Source organism: Pelodiscus sinensis, chromosome 20, assembly GCF_049634645.1.
Source record: "Pelodiscus sinensis isolate JC-2024 chromosome 20, ASM4963464v1, whole genome shotgun sequence".
Taxonomy (NCBI): domain Eukaryota; kingdom Metazoa; phylum Chordata; order Testudines; family Trionychidae; genus Pelodiscus; species Pelodiscus sinensis.
The window spans coordinates 21,126,601-21,152,399 of NC_134730.1; the positions used below are offsets into that span (position 1 = coordinate 21,126,601).

Sequence of the window (25,799 nt, forward strand, 5' to 3'; positions counted from 1 at the left end):
TTAAATAAAAAATAAGTTTATGAAAAATGCATATCAAATTCAAACAAGTTCCAACATTTCAATAGAATATAATCCAAAGTCTTTTTGGTGTTTTAGTCTTTGTAGCTCTTGCAAACTTCCTTCGATCTTGTTGAGTTCAGAGTAAAATCGTACCTAAAAAGAAGAATTAAGATGTTTATAATACAAAACTTAGGGAAAGCTTTGCATATGTGAAAATAGTGAAAGACATCTGCACATTTAAATGGCTTGCTCAACCTGAAGGATCTCAAAGTTAAGCTATTAACACAAGACCATTGCAATACTGTCATTTCTGAAGCTGTAGTGATCGCGACCATGACTGTAGCTATTTGATGCAAAGGACAAAGCATATGAGTAGAAGAGAACAAATGTGTGTCCTTAGCCTCTGTCTGTCTGGAAATGAATGGCAGGAGAGGGATCACATGATAATTACCTATTGTGTTCACTCCCTCTGAGGCATATGGCATTGGCCAACGGCCAATTGGCAGACAGGACACTGGGCTAGTTGGACCTTTGTTCTGACCCAGTATGGCTGTTCTTATGACAGAGTCTACTGTATTTTTATCTCAAGCCACTCTGATACTAAATCCATACTCAAAATAGTTCAGTATTATAGGAATTGTAACTTACCTGTGCTCTCACAAACTTATGCAAGCTACATAGCAATCCTTTTGCTTCTGGTAGCATAACCACAACAGTAAAATGAGCATCTAGTACCAAGCACATCCAATCCATAATCTGAAAAAAAAAGACAAATCAGCATTACCCTTGTACTTAACATTTGCTTAACAAATTACATTTTAAAGGCTGATCTGGAGAGCCGTATTGAAAATTTAAATTTCTAGTGATATAAAATGAAACCCCTTTGTATTCAAGTCTTGGAAAATGTGTCTATTCCAAGCCACTTAGAGATATTAATCTGCTAACACGTAATGAATAAATCCAATACAATAAGGAACTGATCGAACTACAAAATTATGCTATTTCTAAATTTTAAATAATATTTAGTGCTATCTTCTCACCTGGTTTATGGTTGGAGAAAACATGCCAGGAAGATCTGTACTAAATTTTTCACTATACTTCACATATAGGAACTGCAAATACCGGAGAAACAGCTAGAAAGAAAACAGAGTCAGACTGCTGTAACACAGACATTTAAACAGATCTGTAGCTGGTTTTCCCTTTACATGTCCTATTTGTAAATTTTAATATACTGCTTTTCAGCTATGTATGAACTTGTAAGTCTGAATTATTAGTCTCAAGGATTTTGTATGCCATCTGTGGATTAGAGTAAATTTTGGAAACCACAGAAACTAGCAGATTGAGCATGCTCAAAGAAAATGAACATGAATTATTGTTTTGATAGACATAAGTCATTGCTACTTGACTCAGACAGATCACTAACCCATGAGGACCTGGTTTACCATTAGTTTGTTGAACAACATATTAGAACAGAGTCCACTCTTGCCTTTACTGATCTTAATTGCAATACATTTACTTCACTGACTACTAGGATTAAGCCATCAGTGCCCTGCACAAAAGTAAAGTCCTGAAAGCCCCATCCTGCCCCCAAACAACAGGTGGTTGAATAATGGGCAAATTTTGGTCAGTAAGAACAAACAGATTAACAATTACTTTATCAGCATACAAATACGTATACAAGGTACGTGAAAGACACAGATTTCATTATTTGTTGTGAAATTGTATTGTGTTGATCTCATTTTTAGGGTACGTCTAGACTATAAGCCTCTTTTGAAAGAGGTTTTTTCTAAAGAGATCTTTCGAAAAAGCCTCTTTTGAAAGAGGTCGTCTAGACAGCCACGCGACTTTCGAGAAAGTGATCCGCTTTTTCAAAAGAGAGCACCCAGGCAATCTGAATGTTCTCTTTTGAAAAAAAGGCGTTCTTCCTCATAAAATGAGGTTTACCACTGTTGAAAAAACTGTTGTGTTCTTTCAATGTAATTTAAAAAAAAAAAAACCACAATGGCAGTCTAGATGCAGGTGAAGTGTTTTTTTGTTTTTTTTAAAAAGGCCACTTTTTTTCAGAAAAACCCTGTAGTCTAGGCATACCCTAAGAGACAATGTCAATTTGGAATCTAATCAGGTTAAGACAAATATAGATTCCTGACAACTGTGATTTTACAATCACTTGAAAAGTTTCTCCATTATGACAATGAAAAGCCACAGAAACAAGAGAAAAATTAGAATAATTGTTATTGAATACATATAAATATTTTACTCAAACATTCACATTTTTAAACCAGAACAGGATGTGAAATATTTCAGGAATAATGATCAAGAAAAATGCTGTAATTTAGTTACTCCAGCTTTCTGTGAAAATTCATTGACATTTTGTTGCTTCAGAGCACTTAATACCATTTTTAGTTCTTATTTGATATCCCAAGCCAATATATGAAAAATAAGTTCTATGCAATTTGGAAACCATCAAAGAAAATTGTAGATTTCTGATTTATAGCTAAGAGCTAAACTAATAATTAGTTCTAACTATATACTTACGATGACTTGCTGAGCTGAAAGATCTTTCAGATGAGGCAAGAGAAATGTTTCACTGTATGCTGAACGGAGAATGGCATTTCTGTGCAGCATTATTCAGGAAATAGTTTCAAGAAATGTCATTTCTACAAAGGTTCAGTGGATCTTAATTGTTAAATTAATTTTCTAGACTTCTTGGGAGAAATACTATTCTGAATATTTTTCTCCACAGTCCTTGTGGTTTTATCAGGATATCCAAGTTCTTAGTGACAGAGCATAGCAAGTGGTTTTTTTTTATTATTATTAAAGAAATGGATTCCATTTTCTAAGTAGTACTTACATAGCTAGTTCTTTTGCCAGCCAAAAACTTTTCTTTTTTTCTGTGAAGCTAACATTTTAGAGCAAACTTTTACTATTGTGATATGACTCTCAGAATTTTAGAACTGGAAGAGACCTCAAGATGTCATCAAGTCCAGTCATCTGCCCTCACGGCAGGACCAAACACTGTCAGATCATCCCTGACAGATGTTTAACCTGTTCTTAAATATCTCCAATGATGCAGATTCCAAAACCTTCCTAGGCAATTTATTCCAGTGCTTAAGCATCCTGACAGGTAGGAAGATTTTCCTAGGCTACGTCTAGACTACATGGCTCCGTTGATGGAGCCATGTAAAATAAGTTTACTTGGCATAGGCAAAGAAGAGGGGATTTAAATAATCCCCGCTTCATTAAAATAAAAATGGCCGCCATGCTGTGCCGACAATCAGCTGATCCGGCACAGCGCGGCAGTCTAGACGCAGTGCGGACGACAAAGGAACCCTTTGTTGACTGCTCCGGTATGCCTTGTGAAACAAAGGCTTCCCTTTGCCTATGCTGAATAAACTATTTTACATGGCTCCGTTGACAGAGCCATGTAGTCTAGGCATACCCCTAATGTCCAACCTAAACCTCCCTTGCAGCAATTTAAGCCCATTGCTTCTTGTTTTATCTTCATGGGTTAAGGAGAATAATTTTTCATGTTCCTGCCTGAAACACACTTACACTTTAAAAAAGTAAATGTAAATCAAAATCTTTATTCCCTTTATGCTGTACAGCCGTGTAGAGGCATATATTCAGATGACCCTCCCCCTGCTACTCTGTATCCAGGTTGTTCCTGCTCTCTGCCTTGGATTCCCTGGCCAACTGCTTCCTGAACCTCCCTGCTTGCTGAGCAGAGAGTATGGGGAGGAGACTCATGACAGAGTGTCCTCCTGCTCATGAGCCTCATCTCTGCAGAGCGGGAGATGAAGGAGACAGGGATCAGGAGAGCTGCTGGTAGATGCTGCAATCTGAGCCTTCTGATGAACGCCTTAAAGCAGTGATGCACAACCTTTTTTGATCTGTAACCCCCGCTGCCAGGCTGAGCCCCCGGCCGGCTGGATTTAAGTGCCGAGACCCCTCGGGAAGACATCCGTGTCACGACCCATGGGTTGCGCACCACTGCCTTAAAGCAGCAGTTCTCAAGCTATGGGTCGGGACACCGAAGTGACAAAGCCAGAGGGCTGCAGCTTTGCTGCCCCCACCTGAGGTAATGGAGCTTGGGCTTTGACTTTAGGTCCCCCCCATAGGATGGCAGGCTTAGGCTTCGATCCCCTTCTTGGGGTTGTGTAGTAATTTTTGTTGTCAGAATGGGGGCGTGGTGCAATGAAGTTTGAGAACTCCTCCCTTAAAGGGACAGCCCATGGTCTCAGACTTCCCCAGCAGTCAGCACGCACACAAAGTTTCTTTGCCATGCACACTCTGTACCTTTCACATTCACCTCCCAACACATACGTGTGTTGTAGTTACTTCTTGGTACTTCCTGCAATGCACATATATTCTCTGTAATTTTATTCTTTCAAGTGCTGTTACTCCCCACACCCTGCACAGCCAGCAAAAGGGTCCTGGGAGCAGCTGCAGGAGCAACATGGCTGCAAAGCAGTGGGAAGAGGGGCACATGAACACACACTGCCAGATATGTGCAGCTCTGCTAATTAAGTGCTCAGTACTTAAAACATTCCTGGGTGACCCCAGAGCTTAGAGGGAACACAACTGACAAGCTTTTTAGGGTTAACAGAAAAGATGTTAAGACAGACTTTGGAACAATGCTAACAGTAAGCACCACTTATTTCACAGCCTGTATTTTAAGCCAGTTAGAGATAATTAACTATATAAACAAAATTAAAAGGGCATGTATGCACCAAAGGATACAGTAATGCTGCCTTTTGTGGTCCAACAGGGCATAATTCTTCCGTCTCTTTTGCACAGGGTTTCTGCGTTAATTGAATATCACAGCCGTCCTCCTCCATCAATTCAGAACTGAAGCCATTCTGTAGAGTTTCAGTTTGTTTTTTTACTTGCTCATTGGGCGTAATATTGATGTAATTGATGACTGAATCTAAATTCACATTTGTTCCTTCAAGGCTATCGTCATTAATGCTAGAAGAAGGAAGGGCAGTTCCAAGGACAGACTATTAAACACTTATTATTTGTGTATTCTCTGCGTAGGCATCTACACTATCAGTCTTTTAATACCAAAACAGTGTGTATTAGCAATCTGCAGCATACAATATATACAAGAACAACAGGAAATCCAGTTGAAGTATTTCAGAATTAATATTTACAAAATGTGCACTGGCACCAGAAGTTTAATTTACATGCCACAAGGCATGGATCGGTTTAAAGGATATTATGATCCAACTAAGTTTGGTTTGATCATATGGCATTATGTAGAGCTGTGTGTCTTGTTCCTTCAAAGGCTTATAATTAACACAGGCAATTAGCTGTGGGAGGCAATTTGGATGCAGGAGGAGGCGGAAAGGGGATGCTGGCTTGGGGCGGGGGCTCCAGTCTGGGGAGTGTTGGGGTGCTGAGCAAGCCACAGGCTTGTGGATGTGAGAGTGCAGGAGTTTGGGTTGGGGTGTGTGAGAGGCTCAGGGCAGGGAGGTTGGGAGAATGATGGGCTAAGGACACAGATTTGCCGTGTGTGGATGGTGCAGAAGTGTAGTGGCAGAAGACTGAGAATGTGAGGGTGCAGGAGTTTTGGGATGGGAGAGGCTCGGGACAGGGGGTTCCAGTGTATGATAGACTCAGATTTGTGGTCGGGGGGCAGTAAAGGAGTGTTATGATGCTGCGGCCAGATGGGGGCTTGGCTCCAATTGGGGGTTTGTTGGCCAGGCTTCATTTTTAAATAAAATATGTCAAACACAAAAAGTTTCAGCATTTTCTTTATTTATGAGAAGGGTGGGGAACCTGTTGAGTCAGGGGTCACTGACTCACAGAAAAGTCAGTTGGGGCCACACAAGTGAGATGCAAAAAAAACCCAACATGCTCCTCCAAAACCCTCCAAGCCTCAATAATGTGGCCCCAACTGTGCTGGTGAAAGCAGGGGACATGGTACTGGGGAAGGGTGCTAGTGGGTCCTCGGGTGGGGACAGGGTGCTAGTGGGTGTTGGGGCAGAGGACAGGGTTCTGGGGCAGGAACAGGGTGCCAGTGGGGGCTGCGGCAGGGGACAGGGTGCTGCGGTAGAGGACAGGGTGATGGGGCAGGTGGCAGGCTGACAGGGAAGGTAGCAGACTGCCAGTGGGTGCTGGGGCAAGGAACAAGGGTGTTGGTGGGGGGCAGGGAACAGGGAGTCCCCAGCATGCACCTCCTGCCAGGACTCCTACCCCCACCCGCCTGCAGGGGAAGGATGTCCTGGCACATACCTCCTCCGGGGACTCCTATCCACGCCCATCTCCTCTCCATTGTTGCTGGAGGTAGGTAGTGGGGCTTCTTGGGGGTGGGGAGAAATGGGGGGGGGGCCCAAACACCTCATGAACAACTGATCGGGCCCTCCTGATTCCTTCCCTTCCCCTCCCCCCCCACAGGGGAAGGACATCCCTGTCACGCCAGAGACCTGGCCTTTCAGGTACCACACCGGTTGTTTGGGGGAGGGAGAGCAGCTAGTGCACTTCCTGAAACCCCAGAAGTGGTGCCTTCTGTCCACCCCACAGGAAGCCGGCGCTACCTCCATTGTTGCTGGAGGTAGGTGGTGGGGCTTTTTGGGGGTGGGGAGAAATGGGGGGGCCCCCGAATGCCTCATGAACTGATCAGGCCCTCCTGATCCACGGATTAATGACCACAGGCCTATGACATAGACATAGCCTAAGACTCACTGCATTTAGATGAATCTGCAAATGGATGTCTCTACATATCTTGGGCTACTAGTCAGTCTTCTTTTGCTTGGCTTTATGCTTTGGTTTATCTTAGCAATATGCCATCTGAGATAATATTAACAGTTCAGCATTTTGATAAGGCTGACTGTAGCCTGTATACCTATATACTTTCCTAAACCTTTTACTGTTTTAGCCTATTTTAGCAGTTATTAAAGGACCTACTGCAGATGTGGGCAATAATTTTTGACAGGGGGCAACTCCAAGATTTTGGAAAGTGGTCGAGGGCCGCACACTTACATATTAATGGAGGTGCAGGGTAAGGGACTGGACTGCAGGAGAGAGTGGGGTCTGGGATGGAGTTTGGGTGAAGGAGGCAATTGTGACCTAGGGCACGGGTCTGGGGTCCAGGGTTTTGGAATGTGACCTAGGGCAGGAGGGGGTTGTGATGTAGGGGAAGGGACTATGGTGCAGGAATTTAGGTTGTAACCTAGAGTAGAAGGGGATTGTGATCTGGGAGGGGATATGGGTGCAGGGGCAGATGGTATGGGTATATTGGGGGGGGAGGAGGAGGAGAGGCTGAGTCAGGCTTTGACCAGGAGATTTACTAGCCAGCAGTCCAACCAGCTTGCCTGCCTGATGCCTGCACAGCCATGTGCTTATATCGGGGTTCTCAAACTGTGTGATACCGCGACCCCCTGTAAGTTGCTTGCGACCCACAGTTTGAGAAACGCGGGCTTATATGAATAACTGAGCTGAAGGAGAGGGGGCGAGATGCTTCGTATGCTGCCTATTATTTAAACAGGCAGCTCCTATTGGCCACTTTCTGCCCAAAAGTCGGCCAATGGGATTATGCTGGGGGCAGGAGTTACGCCTGAAGCCTTCCACCTCTCGCCTCTCAGTTTTAAAAGAGAAGCAGCCCCACAGCTGCTTTTCTGAGCAGTGTGCAGGGCTGCGAGGCAAGCAGGGGAGTCTGCCTGGGGCTCACGGCTGTGTCAGCAGGCCAGATCCGGCCCGTAGGCTGACTTTTGCCCAGGCCTGACCTACAGGGATCTTATCCTGTAAGAAATTGGCTTTGGCAATAGTATCGATTGGTTTATATCATTTTGAAAAGGAATTATAGTTAGATAATAATGTGTGAAATTTCCAGCCAGGCCAAAGGTCAAACCACAAAAAGCCCGTGTGTTATCATAGAATGAGTCATTGTCTTGTATGGTCCCAAAATACAGTGACCTGCCAGTCTGAACATCTTGCTTTATCCAGAAAACAGGGTCGGTGGGCGATTTGTGGCATTTCCTGATAATTAAGCCACAAGTTTCCATTTTTGGAACTTGTCCACAAGGGCACAGTGATATCTCATGCATATTCAAAAGGATGTCCTAGTTTAATTCTCCAATCAAATGTGTGCCTCAAAAATCTTAGGGTGCAGAAATCTGTTTTGGCCTTGAGGGGTTTGGCAATAGGTGACATAAGACGACCTATAAGACTCCATGGCAGTTACCATGCATTGGAACTTTCTACCTCAAACTCTCTCCCTTCAATTTCCTTTATAGTACTAGTAATCTTAAGTCTAATCTTTTAAGTTTCCTCTGCTGCAATACTTCCTCTCACTGACACCCCGTTCCACCAACAGAGTGAGGCAGTTCTTCCCTCTCTTAAGGTATCTCAAAAAGGAGGTGTAAGTATGGTGTTATACTAGGTAATTACAATTTTATACTCAAGCTGCATTTATATTACCACCTTGGATAATCAAATCAATTTATGCAGTCATTGCCGTATGCATTGTGTGTGTAATCTTAATACCTATTGTAATAAAAATTGCTTTAATTTGATGCCACCCACAGTGTAACTGTAATTGCTGCGCTTCCCAAGTCCTGCCTCCAAACATAGAGCTCTCTAGCTCTTAACTTCTGTGATCAGGGTGAAGGACAAACCTAGAAACTTTCTGGTCAAATTATTGGCAACCCTTGAACCTAATTATATCCCTAATGCTGGTCTGCAGTGACAAACAATGGTGAGTTACATAAAAAGCATGGTAGATAGGCAAAAATGACTGAGCTTCCCATTTGAAGAAGTGGTGACCAATTAATACAAAACAAGACTAATACTAATAATGTATCCTACGAGAGGAGAAAAATCCTACAACACACAAGCATAGTGTCATTTCCGCCTTTGAAGTAATTTGCTGACCAGTGAGGTGCTGACTAAAAATTCAATAATACAATTTCTAGTTCCTGAAAGTTCTTATTATAGTGCCTAACACATGTTCTGTATAAAAGTTCAGAATACTAGTGTTTTTTTGGAAAATGTATTAAAACCAAATCTTGAGATAAAATTCCAGATTAACTGAAGGGAAATATATGGTTAGCTTCCTGCTTACCTTAAGAAAGCCTTCAAGCAAACACAGGTAACTGCTTCAGGAATGTCAGGGAATTGCTGTAGACAGAGTTGCAACAAATGCACATCTGTCTTCTCCAAGGCAACTGTCATTAAGTCTGGGCACAAACTGAGGCAGAATAAAGAAATTAGTTCCTACATTTAAACCACATGTGAACCACTGAAGCATTGGTCTTGTTTTAGGTTGAGGAAGAATGGTCCAGTGATTAGGGAGACCCAGGTTCTACTCCCTGCTCTATCATAGACACTGGGCAAGTCATCTAGCCACTCTGAGCCTCAGTTCCCCCATCTGTATAAATGGGGTAAGAGTACTGTCCTACTTCATAGGAGGAAATAGGGGGAAATGAGAAATATATTTAAAAAAATTATTAAGCACTTTGAGATCTATTGATGAAAAGTTCTAAAAATTGGCATTAGCAGCAGAAATCCAACAAGTCTTTTTGTGAGAACAGCAGGTCACAAGCCAATCACTATTCCTGGCAAAGTTCTCCAAATTTAGACCACAGGTAAAGTTTTGGAAATGTTTACTTAAGTGATTAAGTCCAGTTTTTGAAAGCCACTAAAAGCACTTTAAAATTATTAATCCCATATCTTTATTTCAAAATTAAAAAAAGAAAGAAGAGCGATCACCTGTAAGAGAGTCCTTGTGTCTGGATCAACTGCACCAGGGAATTCCGAGGGTAGAAGGTTGGCTCTGTTTTACACCTGTTCACAAGACCTGTTATGACATATCCAACAGTAGCTTGGAAAACTGACATCTGTGCATTCAACAAGAACTGTCTCAATTCCTCTTCAATATCTTTCTGAGAAGAATCCTAAAGATAATGTTAACCAGTTTAAAAGTACAAGATTATTACTAGCATATTGTTACTGATTAGACTGAAGTGGAGAAAGAATACTTCAGACTGCAAATTAATAACATGCAGAGTAGATGTAGCCACATTTAGCCCAGGATATTAGACACACAAAGTGGGTGGGTCGTATCTTTTACTGGATCAACTTCTGTTGGTGAAAGAGAAGCTTTGACCCATACAGAGCTCTTCTTCTGTGCAAACTAATTAGAGTAAAAGAATCATATTGAAAGGGAACAAGGCTAAGATTTGAAGATTACCCCTTTTGGCAGCCTTGTCATATTACAGGCAGTCCCCGGGTTACGTACAAGATAGGGACTGTAGGTTTGTTCTTAAGTTGACTCTGTATGTAAGTCGGAACTGGCGTCCAGATTCAGCCGCTGCTGAAACTGATCAGTTTCAACAGCGGCTGAATCTGGATGCCAGTTCTGACTTACATACAGATTCAACTTAAGAACCCCAGGCATCCCCAAGTCAGCTGCTGCTGAAACTGATCAGCGGCTGATTCCAGGAAGCCCGGGGCAGGGGCTTCCTGTAGTCAGCCACTGGTCAGTTTCAGCAGCGGCTGACTTGGGGATGCCTGGGGCAGAGCACCTGGGGTGCTGCTGGGTTGGTCCAGTAGCGCCGCCGCTCCTCGGCGCTACTGGACCAACCCAGCAGCACCCAAGCTGCTCTGCCCCAGGCGTCCTGATTCAGCCGCTGCTGAAACTGACCAGCAGTGGCTGAATCAGGACGCCTGGGGCAGAGCAGCTAGGGTGCTGCCGGGTTGGTCCAGTAGTGCCCAGAGCGGCACTACAGGACCAACCGGCAGCGCCCCAGCTGCTGTACCACAGGCATCTGGAGCAAAGCCGCAGAGCACGGGGGCAGCGGACAGCCCAGACGCGCCGTGGCTGTCCTGCTGCCCTCGGGCTCCGCGGCTTTGCTCTGCTTTGCTCCCCGTCCCCCTGGTCTACAGACCAGGGGGACGGGGAGCAAAGCGGCGGAACACGCGGGCAGCAGACAGCCCAGACGCGTCTGGGCTGTCCGCTGCCCGCATGTTCCGCTGCTTTGCTCCCCGTCCCCCTGGTCTGTAGACCAGGGGGACGGGGAGCAAAGCAGAGCAAAGTGGCGGAACACGCGGGCAGCGGACAGCCCAGACCCGTCTGGGCTGTCCGCTGCCCGCATGCTCTGCCGCTTTGCTTCCTCTCCTTGGTCTGCTGGAGACCAGGGAGAGGGCCCTGTTCATAACTGCAGATCCCACGTAAGTCGGATCCGCGTAACTCGGGGACTGCCTGTACAGTGAAAATCATTAGTTTTTATATAGGTATTACATTTAAATGACCTTATTTTGGAAGCGGTAGTAAGATGGCCTTCATCTTCATATGAATTTTAAAAACAAAGTAAAATACAGAACTATGTAGCACTTTAAAGGACTAACAAGATGGTTTATTAGATGATGAGCTTTCGTGGGCCAGACCCACTTCCTCAGATCAAATAGTGGAAGAAAATAAATAGTCACAACCATATATACCAAAGGATACAATTAAAAAAAAGAACACATATGAAAAGGACAAAATCAAATTTCAGAACTGAAGGGGGATGTGTGTGTGTGTGTGGGGGGGGGGGGGGGGGGAAATGTCTGTGAGCTAATGATATTAGAGGTGATAATTGGGGAAGCCATCTTTGTAGTTTGTTTTACATTGAATACAGAAACTAAGGCATGAAGACTTAGGAAGAATTTTATGTTGTAGCATTAATGCCTCAAGCCTCCATATAAAGGTCCTATTTAAATTCCAAAAAACTGAAATATTCCTGACAGAAAAAGGTCCAAAAAGGCACAAGTCTAGAGTTCATCTCAGAATCTTTTCTCTAAGTGTTGCCATTTACCTCAGAATGTCTACAGCCTTAAATGTAAGGCCCACATCTTTATGCAAGGCTACATTTATAATATTAAAATTATCTAGCTGCTGTATAGTACATTTCTAAAACTTTACTGAAAGAACTAGCTTTAATTTCATTAGTTTTATACATGAACTACTCTTCTTGCAGAATAGTTACACGAATGGATTAATCGCCAAATTGGATAGCTCTTACAAGCCTATGTCTCAAGCTGCAAGGACAGAAAAGGAAGAGGAGGAATGACAGATCTTCATCTGTCGTTTGTATTGTCTTATTTTGAGAGCTTTTAATTTGGTTAGTAAAATATGCATTAAGGATATTTTATTTACTTACCTTTATATCTGATAAAAGCTGTTCAACTGTAAGGGTCTGTGGCTGCACTTTTGCAACATTACTCCTTCTTGATCTTAACTGTAATTTAAAGGAAAAAATTACTCAAAGACAGGGCAAAAATTGCAATTGTTCATCAAAAGAACTAGGAACAGCACAAATATCTTCTCTCTCCGTTGCAGCAATAGTATGTAGGTTTTAAGGTAATGTTCCCCAAACTGTGGGGTTCACCCACAAGGTGGGTGTAGAGGAACATTCAAGGAAGATGTGCAGTAGGGCTCAGGTCAGGTCTCCACCCAAGTTGAGGACAAAGTGCCATGCCTCCCCCTGGCCACTGCTCTGCTTCAACCCCACCTGCTACTCTGCGCTCATCTCTTTTTGAACCCGAGGCCAGGTCCACGTCATCCCAGTTCAGCCCACAGCACTGCCTTTAGCCCAAGCTCCTCTACGGAACAGTAATGGAGGGAGGCAGACACTAATTCCATTACTGGAAAAGGGAGGGGGAGAAGAACGAACAGAAAAAGTGTAGGCACTCCTGGCTTAAGGTCACCAGCCAAGCAATGCTGAGAAGTGTTTCAGTTTTACAAGCATGATTAGATGTCACAGCCAACAATGAAGATTTGAAATTACATTCACTTATAACACAAAGAAAACCAAGGAAAAGATAATCATGGAACATACATTTCTCTTGGATTCATTTTTAGCTATTACAGGTTGCTCTGTGTGTGGAGATGTCAGATGTTCTTCATGAAGCATATTCCAATTTACAGATGAAAACACAGTTCTCATGCCTGTGTAAACAAAGTTATATGAAACTTATATAAAAGTTACAAAAAAGTGCACTCACTAAGAACCAAAGTAAATTAATCCTAATATTTCTTTCTCTAATAGAATCAGGGATAATCTAGCATCTCCAAAGCAATTTAAAATACTGGCTTATTCCTAGTCAGTAAAAAAAATGTTTCCTATTGCATGCATCTTCTTAATAAAATTAAACTTTAAGATCAGCATTAAGTAAAAAGGTTTTCCTAGAAAACAAGGTAAACACAGCTGCTGCATCAATGAAGATAAAAATGTACCAGGAGCACTGAAATCTATCCTGACTCTATTCTAATATTTAGGATTAGACATGTTTTAAATATTTTAAAGATGCAACGGTATGACTGATGTTAAATTGTCTCCACAAAACAATATTTTCAGAGAAGGCAGTGCTAAGAACTACCTTTGAGCCAAAGGACTGTCATCTGAAGTCTGAAAATAATGGAATTCATATTACAGGGAAAAGAGTCAGTATTGTCTGCAAAGATGCTTTAAAATAAAGCTTCTAACTAAAAAATGGCACAGGTAGTTTTATTAATAGACGTAATAGAACTTTAACTAGCATAATAAACAATCGTTCAGCAAAATACTGGATAGTTGTTATTCTTCTACAAATAAGCCATACAAATAAATGTAGTAAGTGAATGCTTACTGTTAAACATATTGTAAGGAAATTCACAGTGCACAAGCACTAACACACATTAGGATGCTCTCAGCTTCACTGCATCCATACTCCATGTAGTGTCACGGAAGTGCATTATTGCACATCTTTTGCAAAAAACTGAAGTAACAGAATGCAAAGTTAAGCTAGTATTCAAACTGTTTAGAGTTTAACTATTTTTCCTGTAAGACCAATTCATTTTTTTCTATGAAGTTTTTCCCCAACAGAACGTTAATGGTATGATGTATGCTGAAATGCAAGGTATTCAATAAACAATATTTATAATCAAGCTCTTACTTGAGGTTTGAGTATCCTTGAGTTTTCCAACAGCAGCTGCCAAGGATGACATTTCACACTTGTATAGGATTACAGTTAGCACCTTCCCATGTGTTAAAAAAAATTTCTCTCCGTAACACCACAACTACAAAATATTAAGTACATTGTTAATGAACAGATGAAATAAAGAAGCTAATTTGGACCGGCACACAAAAATTGATTCAATAAAGATTCTTTAAACATCTCCGTAAGAGGGTTCTTTACATCTATTCTTACCATCTTCTAAAACATTAACTGAGTCTGCCTGATCAATGATACTAAATGTGAATGAAACGAAAGCTTTATTTGGGTGGTAGACTATGTGCTTCCTACTGGACTTTCAAAACCATGTCTTTTAAATCAATGTATGGTTTAAAAAGCCTGCCTCCCAAGACACCTCTCTAGCAATTGAATTGCATAAGCTGGGGTGGGTAATAATTTTAGGGGGGGGAGGGAGGGAGGACAGGGACACTTCACAAATTTTTTAAGTGGCCCTGGGCTGCCCCAGAAGGGGCGGGGCCAGGACACTTCCCATGCTCCCCTACCCACAGACCCCGATTGGTCTGGAGTAGGAGAGTGCATGAAATCTTTGCCCCTCAGTGCCAAGAGAGAATCGCCTGCTGTTCTGAACAGCTGGTGCTTCCTGCTAGGCACCACACATCCCTAGTGGGGAGGGGAAGGAGACTTCATGTGCTCCCCCATCCTAAAGTCTCAATTGGCCTAGGGGTGGGGGAGTGGCAGGGTGGCTGTGGGCATATTCAGCCCATGGTGGCTGTCTTGCCCACCCCTGGCATAAACCTATATTGCCTGAAGACACATGGTCAAGAGTTGAACATTTTTCAAGTGTTCTATCATGTTATTCAAAACTTCAATTGTTTCTCTTACTATGGCTTAAACAAAACATTAGTCCCACTCCCACCATGGACTCCCATCTGTTGCATGTGCTCATTTCAAAAGTGAAACTGAAATGCCAAGTTTGTTAGACTGAAGCCTACAGTACGACATCTATCAAATACTAAAACTACAGCTTACTTGTCCTGAAGTTCCCTGTGGTAGTTCTTTTGAAGTCTGCAATGTTTGAAATTTTGTATTCCATATAGAGAGGCATGCTACAGGGAAGAAAAAAAAAAGGGGGGGGGGGAAACAGGTACATTGAGAGTTCAAAGTGATTAGCAGTGACTGTGGCCAGTAGCTCTGCACCCCTCAATCTCCAGGCCCCAGGACAGCTGCCCCCTTTGCCATCACCTGTTGGAGGGCCTGCTTGCATTTCAGTGCATCCAATGCCAAAAGTATTTTGGAAATTCTATCTTGTGCAAGCTTAATTTTATTCCTGGGGGAATTCTGCATCAAAAAATTAAAGATTTTGCACACAATATTTTAAAATTTTACATATTTTATCAGTCAAAATTATGAACTATAATCATTCTGGTTTCAATTATTTACTTTTTATTTAAATTACAATAGAACGGTTAGAGAATGGGAGAGGGGAGTATTGGAGAAGATCTCTAAATTCCCTTACTCTATAGTAATGTAGTTAGTTTTGACCCTTTCTTTCTAGTATTATCAATACATGCAACCATATGCTCCATGTTACACCATCGGCAACTGAAGAGCAAGCGAAGGCTGGGAAACAAACAATTCATATTGGCAACTGACCATCTCCAAAAAGATCAGTAGCAAAGAGTTAATGGAATACATTTTGACAGGAGATTTTCAGTCAAAAACGTAGACCTGTTCTAACCACAAAAGCACCATAAGCATTTACAAGGCCATAATGTTCTTTCCACCACTCTGGCAGTGTACAGGAGCCTTAAAACTTTTACACCTGTTTTATAATCCTGAGGGAAATTAAAGGCAATGAGAACAATTCACAAAGCAGGCATCTGCTACATTCTGCTCTGCCTGAGGAGACAAGAGTCTGCCCCAAGCTTGCTTCCTCAGAAATACCCCGAAGCCCTGTCCCCCTATACAGACCAGGCAGCAACAGTAAGCAAGAGGGACTGAGTGTCTGTTTCTCTCACATGTATGACTGCCTAGCATCCCTCATACTACCCCTTCCCCCAACATCTCTACAAGCTGCTTTGGGCACCTGAACCAACCTGCCTGTGCTGCTGGGGAGAGGCACTTGACTGCTCTTGTGTGGGACATATATTTTGTGCACCTGCAGTGATGCACAATTCCACTGGGAGTAAAATTTGACTTTTCATCCTGATTTAGGACAGAAAATGTTGTGAAAGCTCTTCAGTGTGCCCAAGGACTGAAATTCTATTTCCTGGACAGCTTTACTTGCAGTACAAGTAGATACTTTCAGTATGTAAAAGGAGAATTTACCAAGTATTAAAATATGTGATGGCTATTCCCACTATATTTTCATACCATTTGAAATACTGCAGTTTAGAGAGTGAAATTCAATAGCAAAAATAGTCTTCAATCTTGGGTTTGACTGTAGCAACAGTTAAACTGTAGTGGCATCTCTTCGTTATGTAGATTACAGATCACTCAGATGCATAAATTAACTGTACTACAGTAGCTTCAGAGGGGTAACCAAGTTAGTCTGTAACTCGAAAAACAACAAATAGTCTAGTAGCACCTTAAAGACTAACAAAACACGTAGATGGTGTCAAGAGCTTTTGTAGCCATAACCCACTTCTTCAGATGACTGGAGTAGTTTCCAACTGTGAATTTTGTCTGAAATTCAGTTTCCTTACCATTCCCATTAAATAATTAGGGCTCTAAGAAAAGTTGTAAATTCCGATTATAAATTCCAACCCAAGATCATTCTTTCCCATGAAAAGACCACAAAAATAATCCACCAACTGATCTATACAACGAATTGAACTTTGTTTTACAAGTTAAATAAAGTAAGTCATTTCAAAGTTACCTTTAGCAATAGTAGGTGGAGAATCCAAACATCCGAGTACTGCAACATGATCTTTATCGAGAACAGCTAATGAAGCTCCTTTTAGAACAGTGCCAGACTCTACAATTTTGAGCAGTAATGATTTGGACAGAATTTGCTGTTCCTCTTGGACACTTTGTTGCAGTGACACCAGAATCTTATATACACATCCATTAGAATCTATCAGAAGAGAGAAGTGGCACTTCGTTTCAAGTTTAAAATTGTGGCAAACGCTACCTCTACATTTTTCTAGAACTTCATACATACATCTAAAAACATTATAAAATCTGCACATGAAAAGCTAACCTAAAGTGTACTAACTTAATTACAATCCAATCAGTTCAGAATGCAGACCTCTCTTAAAGACATCACACTGTGCAACATATACCATGATCAGGATTAAGACTAAAATGATGTTTTAATTACTTACTTCTAACTTTCTGATGTTCTATATAACAACATTTAATACCAAAAATAGACAGACAACAATACACTAGCAGCTGTAGTCGTTAATTTACAAGTTTCAATCAATTACATCCATCATAAGACTTACACAAACATAAGAGTGTGAGAATCTTGTTTTTTGTATATGTTGTAAAACACAGTGGATGGAATGATTCTTCTAGTTCAAGCTTGTACTTGTGTAGGATATTTGGGTTAACCTTCTGCACATACACAAAATAATTCCCATTCTTTTAAAAAAAGAAAAAAAAGAAAATTAGTTTATAGCTCTTATTTACAGAACAGACATGCTACAGCTATTATTTTTATTAGACTAGTAGCAGTGAACACACACATTTAGAGTTATGAACCTAAACTTAACTGGATGTGCTGGAAAAAAAAAACTCACATGAAACAGTTTTCAAAATTAATGTAAAATGAAATGACATTATAAACTAATGGAATACAAATGGATTTACAGGAAAGATAAAAACAAAAATGTGAAAATGAAATAGTAAAAGTTTCAGAGAACCACAATCAGTCACTAATCAGTGTATATGAGAGTCAAATTAATGATGTAAAAGACTAGTTGACTATCCGATATCCCCCTCTTCCTCCCCCCCCCCCCCCCCGGCCACCTCTAGGAGATAGAGGCTGTCACTTTGAAACCCCAAGGTTGCTTTTCAAAGGTGCAGCAGCTGCCCCTTTAAAATGCTGCCTGTGCGCTTTTCAAAGGGGCAGCCTAGAGCCCGGGGTCAGCTGAGGAGGCACAGAGGCGGCAGTTTCAAAGAGGAAGCCGCTACACAGCTGATCAGGGACTCCCCAGCTTACCCTAGGGCTCCTAGTGGCATGCAGCGTAGCATGGAGCCTGAGGTCAGAGGGGGGACTGCGATTCCCCCACTGACCCCAGGCTCCATGGCTTTGAAATGCACAAGAGCCCCCGCTGGGGACTCTAGTGCATTTCAAAGCAGGCACGCCATGTGCAGCCCGGAGCCAGCGGGACTTCATGCTGCCCCCGGGCTGCACGCGGAGTTCCGCATTCCTCCTTTAAAATGTATGAGAGTCCCCACTGACCCTGGGCTCCATGCTACACTGCACGCCCCAGAAGAGGCTCTTGTACATTTCAAAGGAGGAATGCGGAAAAGCCTATCAACTAGTCAATGGAAATTCCGTCTACTAGTCCATTAACCGCATTTGAACATCCTTAAGTCAAACACAGTGATTGTAAATATTGTTTAAAAAGTTAATTAGGTAATAGTTTAAAATTATATCCTTTAACTGGTTAACTGAGATCACTGGGCTCTTGGGTGGGGCTGAGCAGTTCAGCGTGCAGGCTGCCCCAGGGAAGAGGGGACAACCCCATCCCTCTCTCACTGCAGCCCAGTTTGGGGCCAGGTGAGATGTGCCTGTCCCTGGCTGCTGCAGCAGGCATAGCCAGGTAGGTGTGCATGTTTCCTGGCTTGGGGGGAGAAGAGACGACACAGACAACTCACTTAAATATATAGGAGAATAGCTGTCCCTTTCTCCACCCCGTCCTGGGCTACCCCAATGGGGTTATAGCTGGCCAGTCCCTATCTCTAGCCCCTTGCTGCCCCCTGTGGTCATTATACAGTATGACTGTCCGTGCTAGCAAATCCCACCCTTTTTGTTGTAAGAAAATCATAATCCAGACACATACCATTGTCCTGGCAGAACCAAACCCTTACTTTTAAGTTAAAATAAGAGGAAGCTGCATTCCAAATTTAGTGATGCTAGCCTCTTACCATTTAGAATGAGTTCTTGAACAAAGACGGAGAAGACCCACAAACTCTCTTAAATATATAGCAGAAAATATAGCTTTAAAGTTGTAAGCATCTCCAAGTCTTATTTTTAAGCGGTTGCCACTTTTTCATTATAATTAAATGTCCTGACTTTTCCTCATCCCCAGGACAATGAGAACAGTTCACTATTCCTGAAAAGCTATATGACATTCTGTAGATTTTCCAGCTAATTCATGCTAATCATTATAGAACACCACAATTGTAATAAGGCCTCAGTGAAATTGCAATGAAAGTCTAAATTGATTTTAAAACCCTGATATTTCATAGATTATTTTGCTGTAAAAAAGTGAAAAAAGACACTTACTTTCTCAGTAATAAAAATTAAAACAGGTTGTTGAGTTTCCATGAAAGCATCACTCCACCTAAAAGATGAAAGTTGTAAGATTATTTCTTGTTACAAGTAAAAAGAATTGAACATTTTTATATGGGAATTCCATTAAAATACATCAGCAATACCTACATTTAAGGTAACACCTTAAAACTCTAGATATAATCTTTTGGATGCACTCCCATTAGAACTGATGACAATCATGATCGTCAATAATCTAAACACATTAATTATGCATTTAGACCTTTATAGATATATTCTAATTCCAACATGATACAGACTTATAGCCATAAAATAGTAGCGCATAAGATTTTTTTTAGTACGATAAAGCTCTTACCTCTGCAGCACACACTTCAGGCCACACAAGACAGACAGCAGAAGCAGAACTTGATTCACATAAGACCATTAATATTTTGGATTACAAAGCTAGTTACCTAAAATGATATCACTCACCTAATGTCTTCATCTGAGATAACATTTTCAATTTCTTGTTGCGGTGCTGCCAGCAGAGCATCTAAGGTTCGCACAGCACCCCTCTTGAATAGCACAAGTGGCTCTGTGTCAGGTAGTGAATGTATCCGATATACCTCCGCTGTCAGCTGCAAAGAGAGAGTCCTATTTAAAAGTTTATTCTACATTAACAATTAATTGCCCCAAGGCTGTTTTATGTTTGATTTCTCTATTTTTATTTCTACACATTTATTAAACTAACTAGCAAAAGACTGATGCCAGAATTCCTCATAATGGCATCCAAGCAAGTTCCACTTTTCTGACAAATTTGAGATGCATCATTTCACTGCTCAATGAGGCAATTACTAGAAAAACCTCAATTCCAACTTGATTAGTGTCACAAGTTACAATTCAGAACACTCAACTAACACTAAACACTTAAATACAACTGCTAACACACATATCCACCAACCAGACCTCACTATAAAACAAGGCAAAATGCAAATCAATATTTTCTAATTGAAAAACTCCCATTCACTTGAATAATTTACTTCTTACTCATAGCAATAGGCTAGAAGAAACTTTAGGTATTGAAAAGTGATTAGCCCTGTGGCCCCCTTCAGAAGATTTCAAGTCCTATAAATTCTATTGTTTCACTGGCCCTAACCATTTTAAGTCTAATATTTGCCAGAGATGTTTAAACCAAAGGGCACAGGTGAATTACTAGTAATATCCCATATTACTGGAAGTATAAGTTAAAGGAGACATGTAACTGAAAAAAACATCCTCCCTTCCAAAATTTCTTAATACTAATTTATAATTAATAACGTATATTCTCTTTAAAAACTTACTGTTGCTTTAAACACTTTATCCAAATTCATGTCTTCATCCTTCCATATTCTTAAAACCTGTTAAAATATAAATGGTTTTATAAACTCAATGAAGCAGTCCATTTGGTGTATATCACAGACTGACATACGAGATCTGTGAGTGAAAGCATATATATCAAGACATTTTGAATTAATTCTGAATTCATAAGGAGTGATCTTAGAGCAGTCTCAAGGGAGTGGTTTATACTGGAGAGACAGCCAGAGAACCTAGGCAAGAGTTGAAAGAGTGGAGTAGCAAAAATTCAGCACAACCTCAAGAAGTTTACATTTGAAACAGTGTATGGATAGATTTTGAGAGCAGAATATTATGGTAGCATGAACTGAAGGAAAACAAAACCATGAGGATAGACTGAAAAGGAAGAAAAATGAAAAATCAGATGAAAGGAGTTGGGGATACGATCCACATTACCCTCTACCAGGTAAGGGCCCAGGCTAGAGAGATATAAGTAGGATTCACTAGTATAATTCACTGGCATGAGAAAGTGTATGAAGAAGCGTAAAGAAACAGAACCCATGGTTATTGATCAGAAATAGAAATAGGAACAAACTCCTCTCTCAATTATCATTTTAAAAAATGAGAGCAAAGAGATAAGGATGGTAGCAGAACAGGAGATGTGAAGATGTCAACTACCCCAATTATCTCAACTGGGTATTAAAACAAGTCTCACAATGTAAAATGTAAATATTTATTTCTGTACAATTTATCTTAACCAACATTTTCTTATGCTTATGTATGTCAGCTGAAAAGACTTTTTATGGGAAAAAAACTTGCAAGTTTTCAAAAGGAAAGTAACTGAATACGTGCTTCTCAACATAAGATATTTTCTTTCCCCTCATGCCCCTCAAAATGTGTGTTTAATCCCAGGGCTGCATGCTATCTTTTCCACTAATGCATAAAGATGGAATGACTGAGGTACTCCAAATTCTGATGGTCTGCAACTTGAGGCTTTTCAAATCCTGGAAAACCCCCAAGGAAATTAGTAGCTACACTGATTTTGGAAAACTCCACACTTTTCCAATTCTTTAGACAGATAAATCACCGTCAACAATGACTTATAATTCACTCAGAAAATTTTATATCATCAGACGCTGAAAAACAGATCTCTCACCTTATCATCATGGACAGCAATGTATTCACCAGTTTCAAAGTTACATACAGCTGGGCATGTGATTGTCTGATCTTGTTTGACTGACCAACAGCCCAGAGGCTTCTGGTCTGAAACCTAGACAAGTGAGAAGAAGAAATTTTAGATTTCCATGAAGAGTAGAGAGTCAAAATTTGAGTATGCAGTTTATGACAATCTAGATTAGACCTGAGGTCCATGTCGCTCTGGCACAAACAGCAGCCTGGGCTTTGGGTGCAGCTGGGGTCCCATCTACCCCCACACAGTGTGGCTGGTGCTGCTGCAGCCTTGCTGGCTGTCCCGACCTATTTCCTGCTAGGGATGTGTAGTATAAATGGTTAATGGACAAGCCTTCATGGCTACATGTAGGCCCCCCTCCTCCCCCTATGCCGCAGCCTCTGTATCAGAGGCTCCTGAGAGCACAGGCACCAGGGAAATTTCAGCAGTTACACATTTACCAGAGTAAACACATTTTAACATCCATCATTTCCATCACCAGACCCATTTGGTTAACTGGTAAGCAATCTGATAGTACTTCATGAAAGTTACCAGCAAAGCACAGTTATCTCCTTAATGTCCTCAGGAGCAAAGACTAATACAAAGCAGAGATGGAAAATCCTGTTTAATTAGCTATCCAATTAAATGTTAAGTTTAACCTACTAACGGATTGAATGGGGGTGGGTGAGGAAGGAGGCCACTCCATCCTTGCTGGACTGCCACCACCCCAGGCATGCACTGCAGTGCCAACTATCCCCTCCCCTGCACTATGGACAGGGGCTGGTAGCCTTGTGAAGTAGGGATGTTAACAAATGTTTATTTTTGTAAATTTGTATCCGCTGAATTTTTCAGTGTTTACATGAAGAGGGGGGAGAAGGGAGGAGCCAGAACTTGCAGGGAGTGGAGCTAGCTTGAAAGCCAGCTTCCCACCTATATTGCCTGGCCCCATCCCCTCCACCCCTGCCTCTATGGGAGGCGGGGGGGGGGGGGGGAGGAGAAGGGACTGATTCTGTGGGAATCAGCATGCGTGGAGAGCTGGCTTAAAAGCAGGCACTTCATGCCTATCCGTTCCCACCTGCCTCCCCACTGCATGCTGGGGGTGAGGTAGGCCAGGGACTCTACGGGAGGGGTACGTGCAGGCCAAGCAAATCTTTCACAGACTGACTGTTTGGTAATATTTTTTTTAAAAAAACTCATTTATTTTTACATCTTTAGCTATTTCGTTTTCTAATTTCCCTTTTACTGCCCAATATTATTTATATTCCTATTTATTGACTTCCCCAGGGTTAGACTTCCAAATTTTGAGAGATTCCATTTGGTTCAAATAACTTCTCGAACACTGGCAATTAGGCACACCGGCATTTTGTTTCCTTTTTGTTCAGCAGCCCACACATCTTCCAAGGCATCTGTCTCACCTCTAAAGATTTAACTTTCTTTTATTCTTAGCTTTATTTTTGACTATCATTTTCCGTTTTTCCCCAAAAGTTTAGTGTTGCTGTGTTATTTTCTGGTACTTATAACTGCCTCTAGCACAGGGCTGGGCAAGATGTGGCCAGGGGGCCAGATGCAGCCTACCTAGCACTTTGGTCTGGCCCGCAGACTGCATCCTGCTACTCCCAAGTTGTATTGTGCTGCCCATGCCACTGAATTTCCAGGTGGTGGCTCAGGCAATCGGATCTTATTTAAATGGCTACTGGCTCCCAATTGCAGTGCTACCCCAGCAGGGGCCGCAAGCCCCTTTTTAATTCAAAACCTCAGGCCCCAGACAATTCTGAAAGGAGGCTAGTCCCCAGCCCTGCCCCTTCTACACCAAGCCCTGCCTCTTCTGGGGGTGGAGCTGGCCCATGACCATGTACCAAAATTTATTAAGTGGCGCCCCTTTAAAAATTATTCCCCACCCCCACCCCAGCACATTGACCTTCATTATATTGTATTTACTATTACTCTTTTGTTTCTGGTATACAATCTACTTCAAAAAGTGACAGTATTACCTAATCCTGAAGGAAGAATAGCCTCTTCTTGAATATTCTAAAACTAGTTATTTCAACAAACAAACAGTTACTTACTCTGTTCCCTTGTGCCATTTGACCAGTTTATTTGCATAGGCGTAGTACACCATTGTCATAATTATGGATAAATATTGCTTCTGTTTTGGTCTCTCTGTATTGTGCACTCAGTGTCTTTTCCTTGAATGGGAGACCAGTACTATAGCTCTGACAATACATTTACATTATTACACTTGGGGATTTGCATCCTTCTGTTAATCATGGCAGCATCACCTAAAGATCCCAAGAGAGATCGGGGTGGGGGGTTGTATATACAGCAAGAGGCAGGCAGTCCCTGCCCCCAAAGTGTTTACAGAAAGTACAAAAAAGTAGACAATTGATGGGAGAAAAAAATTATTATGTATTGCTGAACTTTTATACTTTTTGTGCTGCCAAATGAAATAGCCTTGTTGATCCCAGGGCCTGAAGAAGAGTTCTATGTACGTTTGTCTCTTTCACTGACAGAAACGGGTCCAGTAAAAGATACAGCCTCTCAACACCCTGTGCATCTGACATAAAATGAAGCATTTTTACAACATTTTACCCTCTCACTTCAGCAACAATTTTTAAAAAAATGTAAACGATATTTGAGGGGTGAAGTCATTTAACTGCGGGGTTTCGTTTCCAATTTGTTGCTCTCCATGTCAGTAGGCAATGGAGACTATAGGAGGAGAATTTGTCGTTGGATAAAACATCTGCAGCATTGCCTATTAAAACGGAACTTTTACAAACTGCCACGTTCCGTGACAAGATCGTCTCCATATGGGTGAGCAAAGAAACAATCCAGACCACAGCACTGCGCCGGAGACTAGGTACACAGCAGAGCAGCATGGCTGAGCGCAACATGCGCCTCCCCCCCGCCCCGGTACCCTGAGATACCCAGGCTCTGATAGTGGCCGCTATCAGACCAGATAAGATGTAGGAAGTGGAAGGCCGGGCCTGGGCGCGTGCAGGGCCGTCGCACAGCGCCCCGCGGCTGCCTGAAGAGAGGGGCACGGAGGTTGCCGCTAACACGCCAGGGGAGCCTCCTGAAGCGGAGGAGGCGCCGAGCAGGGACAGAAGGGCCGGGATACATCCCCGTGGGGTGCGCGACGCCTCCCTCACGCTCGGCAGCCGGGGTTGGGGCCCCGCGGCGGCAGGCGAGCTGTCCCTGCCCCGAGACAAGCCGGGAAGGAGCCTGTATCCTCCCCGGGGACCCTGCCTACGCAGCGTGAGGTGCAGGGGAAGGAGACCGACGCGTCTCACGCGGTCCCGTCCCGCGGAAGAGCCAGGCTTGCCCGGGAGCGCGGCCACGCCGGGCTCCCACCTGGTAGAGGGTGGCCGTCCTGCCGCGGTCGGTGAGCAGCACCCGGTCGGAATCCGGTCCGGGTTCCAGCCCCAAGATGCCCTGGCCAACCCCAGCGCCCGCGCTGGCCACTAGGCCGCACAGCGTGAACTCCTCATACAGCGTCGCCATCTTCCACAGCCGCCGCCGCCTCTCGCGAGAGCTGGGAACGGAAGCGGGCAAGGGGAAGCACCGCAGCTAACGGCCAAGAGGGAGGGCGGGAAGGGAAAGCGCGCGCGCGCACGCGCGCGAGAATCCACCGCTAGGCTGGGAGGCGTATGTGGACGTGCGGGGAAGGACGCATGCGCACCTATCTGGAACGCTGGGTGGGGGAGCAGCAGCGCCACCTGTGGGGAAGGAAAGAGTTGGGTGCGAGGAGGAGAGGGCAGGTCTGTGTGGTCCTGGCACTCCTTGTGGGTGCTGGGCAGTGTTCCCTGTAAACTGGGCGTCGGAGTGGCTGTTCAGGAGAGATTCCAGTGCTGCCCAGCTGATTAGCAGAGAGCCCACAGCTAGGTTTGTATTTCTGCTCATGGTGCACATATCTCG

The 25,799-nt window shown here is 42.7% G+C and overlaps 1 protein-coding gene across 1 annotated transcript; it reads right to left on the reverse strand.

Moving 5' to 3' along the window:
• Window positions 1–25,439, reverse strand: NOL11 (nucleolar protein 11). Its single transcript, XM_006110589.4, has 18 exons — window positions 25,236–25,439; window positions 21,873–21,986; window positions 20,725–20,781; window positions 19,877–20,022; window positions 19,400–19,457; window positions 17,388–17,526; window positions 16,817–17,014; window positions 14,968–15,044; window positions 13,918–14,041; window positions 12,822–12,931; window positions 12,144–12,221; window positions 9,712–9,896; window positions 9,065–9,190; window positions 4,741–4,968; window positions 2,536–2,614; window positions 1,041–1,133; window positions 649–756; window positions 1–153 (listed from the first exon to the last, which is right to left on the reverse strand). Exons 1-18 carry the CDS (start codon window positions 25,383–25,385, stop codon window positions 40–42), a joined length of 2,184 nt encoding a protein of 727 aa, XP_006110651.2. The 5' UTR covers window positions 25,386–25,439; the 3' UTR covers window positions 1–39.
• Between the last annotated feature and the right edge of the window lie 360 nt (window positions 25,440–25,799).

Coding starts and splice junctions, on each gene's coding strand:
- NOL11 (XM_006110589.4), bottom strand. CDS start 25,385: ATGGCGACGCTGTATGAGGAGTTCACGCTGTGCGGCCTAGTGGCCAGC. Junction 14,042..14,967: donor CACAGGGAACTTCAGGACAA/GTAAGCTGTAGT, acceptor AATATTTTGTAG/TTGTGGTGTTACGGAGAGAA. Junction 9,191..9,711: donor ACACAAGGACTCTCTTACAG/GTGATCGCTCTT, acceptor ATTCTGCCTCAG/TTTGTGCCCAGACTTAATGA.